Source organism: Nannospalax galili, unplaced genomic scaffold (assembly GCF_000622305.1).
Source record: "Nannospalax galili isolate Female #2095 unplaced genomic scaffold, S.galili_v1.0 scaffold571, whole genome shotgun sequence".
Classification (NCBI taxonomy): Eukaryota; Metazoa; Chordata; class Mammalia; order Rodentia; family Spalacidae; genus Nannospalax; species Nannospalax galili.
This window is the reverse complement of record NW_008330297.1, coordinates 2,184,200-2,191,829: the sequence shown is the minus strand read 5'-3', so window position 1 is coordinate 2,191,829 and position 7,630 is coordinate 2,184,200. Positions and strand designations below refer to the sequence as shown.

Sequence of the window (7,630 nt, the reverse complement as noted above, 5' to 3'; positions counted from 1 at the left end):
TTTTTTTAAAAAATAAAAAAGGTCAGGGTGTATTGTTTGTACTTCAAGAATGATTTAAAACATTTTCTTTTTAAAAAACTGTATGTGTGTCTGTGTGTGTGTGTATCTGTATCTGTGTAGGCTTTGGTGCCATAGTACATGTAGGGAGCCCAGAGAACAACGTGGAGTAGGTTCTCTCTTTCCACCTTTATGTGGATTTCCAGGCTTGCACAGGCTTTTATCCACTGAGCCATCTTCCTGGCCCTCAAATGTTCCCTTCTGAATACTAGGCCGACAAAGTGCTTTTCCGTGGTATAGAAGTGTAAGATTCGGGACATGGTCTAGGGTTCTGTTTCAGTCTAGCTCTGCCTGTCTGTCTTCTCTTGTTTCTGAGAAAGACACAATCATGTCTTCTTCGAAGGCAAACAAGCCACAGGACTCTGAAAAAAAATCACTATTTTGAGTAGTTCTAGTCACAATCCTTGTTCTTGGGATGTCATTTTTGAAACAAAAAATCTCCACCAGCTCTTCCAGCAGATGAAAGCACGTTTGCCTCCTCAAGATCTGGTTTAAATATTAAAGTTTCCTCCATGATCTATGGAAGCAACTGCCTCACTTTTGCTCCAAGATCAAACTAACACTTCTGTGTTTATCAACAAATGTGCTTAATTACACCTCAGAGAAAGAACGATGTTTCCCCTTCCTTGAAAGTTGTGGTTTTTTCTAATAAAATATATTTTAGAATGTAGCACCTCTTCATGGTGATTTTCTTTCAGAAACACATGGTCCCTTTGATACCTCTTCCATGTGCAGGTAGCTGCTGCTAAGGCGAAAGCCATTTTCTTCACTTCCGCTCCCCCAAAACAGGCCTGTGAAGCCTGTTGCCCCTCTCCATCACTAGGCATCTCTGTTGCAGCCAGGCGGGCAGAGCCTGGCCCTGGGGTGTGCTTTCAGTTTGCTCTTGTCCTGCTCTGGATAGCCTGCCATTGCTGGTTCCTTGGCCTGTTTTCCTGTAGACTTCTCGGGCCTGTGAGCCAGTGCATCCCCCCTGAAGTGTCATGTGGGTTCAGGTTCCCAGCACTCCACACTGGTCTAGACTCCCTACAGTACCCAGGCATTTTCCCATGTCCCTTTTGCTGCCTCACTGTCCACTTGATCAAAGTGTTTAGACACATGCTCAGACCCTCTCGGTCTACAGCTCTGCATCTGTATCGCATCAGCTCCACTGGTCACCTGTGGCCTCGAGGTACTTCCTCTTGCTTTCCATGCTTAATCACCTTTGATGCCTCCCTGTCATCCCTGTGTCCCTTCAGTGCCTGGGCCTTCCTCCAACCAGGCCACTGTGGTGATACTCAGGCCAGTGGCAAGGCTGTCCTGGTTACTATATTTAGGGTGTGTGGGCAACTATTTAGTCAGTCTCAGACATCTGAACAGCTTTCAGGATACCCTTCTCTCACACTGCATAGCATCTTGTGGAGCTCACTGCCATCTCTAACCTCTGCGTTTGGCTCAGTGCTCTCTGCATTCCTTCAGGGTGCTGGAGGCCTTTTGAGTAATAAGGTCCCAGCACTTGGATCAGAGGGTTGTAGACTTAGTAGCCTGTCTTGCCACATGCTCACTGTGGTTGCTTAGCTTCAGCAGGGTGGTGAGAGCACACGGTTGCCACTTCTCAGGAGGGCTGTGCTGTAGTGCATTCTAGGACTGGAGCAGGCCTGACTCCAAGCACTGTAGGATGTCCTGTTCACAGCCACCCACCCTGCTTAAGACTAGCACTTCTCTGGTAACTTGGTGTACATAAGCTAAGGCTGACAGCCTTCCTCCTCACCCTTGGGCCCTGCCATTGTCTCCTCATACCTCACTGAACCTTTCTCACAAGGTCGTTCCTGGTGTCCGCAAGCTCCAAGCTGGGCATAACTGCTGTTGTGGTGTGTCTGTGCTTTGATTGTCCCTTGGGCTATTTGCCACCCATGACGTGACATATGTCTGACTTCTCCAACTGTGCTCTTTTCTGTGGCAGGGTCAGCATCCTTATCTTCAAGCCCTCAAACTGCTCACCCAGGACAGGTGTTTAGGGTTTAGCCAATGAAGGAGCCCGTGGCTGGCTGCCCTTCCTTGCTGGCTCCTGGAGGGGTAGCTGCTCTTGGTAATGCTGAGAGCGGCTGGCAGGTGGTGCCAGTGAGCCAGAGAAAGACAGCTGTGGTCTTCTGGGTCCCCAAACCAGCCCCTAGCCATCCAGGTTTGGAGGCTGACTGGGGAAGTGTCTCCTTTTTACTCTTAGTGAGAGTTCAGGGCTCTGCACTTGCTGGAGTAAGAGAGGGCGAGGCAGAGTTTGGTGTGGTTGTTTTTTTGGAGGGAGTGTCAGATTCTCAGACAAGTACTTGACACTAAGGAAGGTTAGGAACTATGGTTAAAACATGGGCTCATCTCTAACTCGCACCTGGCCCAGTCTCGTGCGTGCTGCACGTCTGTCCTTCTGTCCTTTTGCCTCTTTGCTCTGTTGTTTAGAACAGAGCTTTTAGAGTTGTGTTGACTTTGTAGAAGTGTTTTGAGTTGTTTTCCACACTTCTCTGTACCTTTACATCATTTTTGGAAACAAGTTGTCTTCAGGTGAGGGTCTGATTCTAGAATTATAGCTTTGCCTTTAGGGTCCGTTGCTCTGTCCTTGACAATGGATTTGATTGAATGGCTTTAGGTAAGTTAGGTGCTGTTCAGTTTCTGTCCCCAGGCTGTGTGCATTCTGTCGAGGGAAGACTTCCTGGATAAATGAGCCAATCAGTCAGGCACTTATTGGCAACTGTGGAGAAGTACAGACATGGTGGGAGCCCCCGCTGTTCAGTCCTAGCAGCTCCTGTGTAAGTGCGGCAGGTGGGGCGGCTCTGATGAGTGCTGTCTGAGAGGAAGCCTGAAGGAAGAGGCTGAGCCCTGAGCATGTATGAAGGCTTCCTGCCTTGGCTCAGGGCCTGGCAGGTAGGAGTCCTGTGAGGCTGTCACTTCTAGCTTCTGGAGGCAGCTGTAGCACATGGCAGCCTTGGTGATTAGACATCCCGAGCAACCCATGTGTGAGCTGTGGAGCCAGAGCCCAACTATGTGTGCTCCTTTTCATGTCGCTTCCGCATGTGCTGTTTGTCCGTCTGGCTGTGGTGTCCTGACTGTGTCTTCTCTTGAGACTCTTTTCATCCTTCATGACCTGGGCCTCAGAGGTAGAGAGCCAGGCTGGTGGAGTCTGAGTGAGTGTAGCCATCTTTGTCCACATGGAGCTGTACAGTAGCATGAATCTTGAGGCAGTTATGCTGCAATTTGGGATTTGCACTTTCTCTTCCCCTGGCTGTGTCACAGGCACCTTGAGAGTCTGTCTTTGTCTAACTGCAAGTCTCAGTGTCCACCAGGTAATACAGAGTGAGTGAGGGCTGGGATGTAGCTCAGTGGTAGAACACTGGCTTAGCAACGCTCAAGACCCTGGGTTTGGTCTCCACACTGGAAAGAAGAAAGAATGGGATTTGCAGGACCTGATGAGACTCATATATGTGGATACTTTTCTTTTTTAATGCCTCAATCTCAAATTGTGATTTTCAGAGACCTCTAATAGTAGTACTTCATGTCACCCACAGCAAATAGTTGAGTGGGGTTTTGTTTTGTTTTCAGACAGGATCTCACTTGATGGTCCAGGCTGGCCTGGAACTCCCAATTCTCCCTCAACCTCCCAAGTGCTGGGATTATGGGCGTGTGCCTCTCTGCCTGGCTTTTCGGTTGTATTTTAATCACCTTAAATTGTACTGCAGTTCTCTGGCATATTTTAGTGCTGTATGTGCTTTTGCAAAATGTAGTATTTATGATTGTTTAGTCTTATTGGTGAAGAGGAGGGTCCTGTTTGAAGCATCTGAAATTTTCAGGTGTGAATATTTTTCTGTTTTAATTTTTTATTTAGCTCTAGTATGATTGACCACTGCTTTATACTTTGAAACAAAATTCCAGATAGATACCTGTGTATTGTAGATGATCCCAGTTTCTAGTGTTGGAGGCAGGACACAGGTTCTCCATAAAGTTGTTATATGGTCCAACAACAGCATGTTATAGGGAAAAGTCCAGGAGCCTCATCCTGGTCTACTTCACACCATGTAACAGTTCCACTTCACTTAAAGCTGTTCAGTCAAGGACGGGGCAATGAACCCTAGAAGACTCGAATCTAGATTCAGAGACTCACTTGAGGACTATTTCATTTCTTAGAATTTTAGGAAGGAATTTGGCATTGTAGAAAACATCTGAACACATCTGAATTACACTGAAAGCAGCATAATTATGAAGACTGCTCAGAGCAAAGATGGCACTGCGGTTACAGGTTTGGGGTTTCTTTTGACAGTTATCCTGACCGTCTGTGTGAATGTGGTTCCAGGGGAACACTCAGCATCTGTAAAACAAAGTTTGAAAAGAAAAATACACATGCAGTACATAACAAATCAGAAGCTTAGACTGGAGAGATGACTCAGTGCTTAAGAACACTGCCTGTTCTTGCAGAGGACCTGGGTTCAATTTCTAGGACCCATATGACAGCTAACAACTGTCTATAACTCCAGTTCCAGGGGATCTGGCGCCCCCTTCTGACCCCTGCAGGCATTGCATGATATGGGTGCACTTACACACATGCAGGCTACGCACTCATATACATAAAATAAAAATAATAAATAAAATATTTTTAGAAAAGGAATCAGAAACCCAAGTTTGTTTAAAGCCCATTGAAAAAAGAAAAATATCTAGTATTAAATGGTTAATGACTCTAGAACTGGAAAGTCCCAGCCTATCTGGGTCAGCCAGTACTCCCAGGCACAAGCTTCTCTTTCTCTCTCCATGAACCGGACAGCAGGGTCTAGAGTTGGTTTGAAAGCAAGTGACCTATTTGGCATTTACCGTTGAAACAAAATCTTACCAGACCTGGAACATGGATGCTAGACATTCTTTGAATGTACAAATATATAAAATTCTAGTCATTCTGCAACTAACCCTGTGGCAGGGAGAACTTGGTAAAGGTGGTGAGGACTCAGTACTGCCCTTTCTTTTCAGGTGATGCATCTAAGGAAGACATTGACATGGCAATGAAGTTGGGAGCTGGGTATCCCATGGGTCCATTTGAACTTCTTGACTACGTTGGACTGGATACTACAAAGTTCATCTTGGATGGTAGGAATTAAAATTTTTTCTTTCTTTTTAAAAGCTGAGTTGAAATTGTCTTTTGGAACCTAAGTCCAAACAGCAAGATGCCTTTTGACTTTGTCATAACATGACAGAGAAGCTGAAAAGTGAAGTAGCTTCATACAGAAATGTCCAAGGTATAGATAACCTTAGTGTATAACAGCCCACTCCCTAGAAGTAATCTAACCACTAGATTTGATCCATTCTTGAGAAGCTATACAAATCCATTCATGAGGTGGAACCCCATTTCCACTAAGTACCTTTCTTTAAACCCCACCTCTTAAAGGCTCCACCATTTTTCACACTGACAGCACATGAACCTTTCAGGGAACAAAGCAAGTCCAACCATAGCAACAGGTTAGAGGTTCATACCATCAGATGGCAGGAGAAGGTTGTGGTGGCTGAGTCTTGTTTAGCAGGGCAACTGCTTATAATCTTTCATTTTTAAGTAATTACAGAGCCATAGACATTTGTGAGTATAACTCAGGTTACGAACCCTTCATTCAGTCTCTCTGCGGTAGGCGTATCATATAGAACCACCACTTAAAATCAAGCCAGGACACTGACAGGTGCAGTGTCATGCTCTTACCAGCTGCTTTCTGTTACTTCTACTGCAATCAGGATATGCAGCCATCTAAACAGTGTAGTTCCTGGGCTAGAGAGATGGGTCAGTGGTTAAGAGCACTGGCTGCTCTTGCAAAGGACTTGGGTCTGGTTCCCTGTACCCACATGGTGGCTAACAACCACCCATAATTCCAGTTCCAGGGGATCTGATTCCCTCTTCTGATTTCCGCAGGCATTGTACAGCACAGGTGCATGCAGACACTTATACACATGAAATTTGGAATTTTATGAGGATACAAAATACCAGTGGGAGGAGGCCAGGCTTTAATGTGTTCTGAAAGTTCACTGCCCCACTTGGGATCCTGCCAGCAAGCAGCTTGGTGATTTACAGGCTGAGCTCTGTAGCCCTGCACTGGAGCTGGGCTGCTAGTGGCACACAGGCAGCAGCAATGCCTGCCCTGTTTCTCTGCCGTGGTGACCTGGGTGTGCCTCGGGCTTGTCAGTGTAGGGAGCCTCCTGCCTGGCAGTGCCCCAGACATACCCTCAGAATGCCAGGACCAAAGTGAGCCAAGCACCTGTCCCTCCTTTCAACAGGGTGGCACGAAATGGATTCGAAGAACCCCCTATTTCAGCCCAGTCCTTCCCTGAATAATCTGGTGGCTGAGAAGAAACTGGGTAAGAAGACTGGAGAAGGCTTTTACAAATACAAGTGATACTCCCGAAGGGTTTCAGAGCACCCCCAGCCAGCCGTGGGACAGGGACGACTGTGTCCTGGGCAGCCGCTATCAGGCTCGCCACAGGTGCTCAGCGGGCCCTCCCCTGCGGTTTCTCTGAAGTAATTGTTACACAAGTTGCAGTAATAACAGATTCTACCACTGAGAACTAATTTTCTGGTTTAGTCTGTTCTCTTTTGTGTATTTTTCTAAAAAGCTTTATGCCCTTGGTGCCTTAGAGCAAACGTTTTTTCTGAACCTGTTGTTTTTGTAAAGCATTACCTAAATTCATTTACTCACATCCTCTGAGGATGAGTGCGCTGTGTTCATCAGTGTTCCACCGAGGGGCCAGGAGCCATCCTGCATTCCTGGTGCATCTAACAGGCTGCAACTGACAGCAGGTGAGTTCTGCCTCTCTGAGGATGTTTGCTGTCTGCAGCTTCAAGTGTTAGTCCACATTCTGGGAACGGCACAAGTTATGTCTTCATTGGACTCATCAAGACATGGCTCCCTTCCAACAAGAATCTGTGTGCTTGGTTTGTAGGACGAGTCTGTCTTCATGGTCATTCAACTCTTAGTTCTCTCTCTCTCTCTCTCTCTCTCTCTCTCTCTCTCTCTCTCTCTCTCTCTGTTTCATTTTTCATGAGTAATCAGTGCCACAAACTGCCTATTGACTAATAAAACACAATCTTTTAATCTGTGAAAATTCAAATGGAAATAAACATGTATAACCTGAAATCACAATTTGCTTAAATAATCGCCCACCTTTTGACACGCTGCTGCTACTGAGGCGACAGCAGTGGGAGGGAGGGTTGGCACAAGGCATGTGTGTGGACCCTGCCTGCGGCCGGCCCTCCACATTTCTTACCAGCAAAGTAGTAATAAGGGCACAGAGAGTGGTTTTTAAGGAACATCTGTTTCTTCTTTGCCAACAAAGTGAAATAATGTAACATAAGATTCTTTTAATCATTGGGTTGACAGAGTATCTTCCATGATAGAATTTGGAGTTGGAAAGACATCAGAAACCATGGGTTTGTTAGCAGAGGTGCTTAAGTGATGTGCCAAGGTCACCAGATACTTAGTAGCAGATTCCGGATTAGATCTAGGTTTTGATGATAAATACAAAAGAGCAAATCTGGACATCTCAAATCTAAACTTGCAGACAGACTCTTCCCCCAAGTAGGTATTTG

The 7,630-nt window shown here is 46.1% G+C and overlaps 1 protein-coding gene across 1 annotated transcript in view; it reads left to right on the top strand.

Annotated features, from left to right (window-relative positions):
- Hadh (hydroxyacyl-CoA dehydrogenase) overlaps positions 1-7,178 on the top strand; it is a 41,716-nt gene extending 34,538 nt beyond the window's left edge. Inside the window, exons 7-8 of the mRNA XM_008843657.2 lie at positions 5,035-5,151; positions 6,322-7,178. Coding sequence (XP_008841879.1) covers positions 5,035-5,151; positions 6,322-6,440 — 236 coding nt within the window. The 3' untranslated portion in view covers positions 6,441-7,178. The remainder of the gene's footprint in view (positions 1-5,034; positions 5,152-6,321) is intronic.
- The last annotated feature ends 452 nt before the right edge of the window (positions 7,179-7,630 follow it).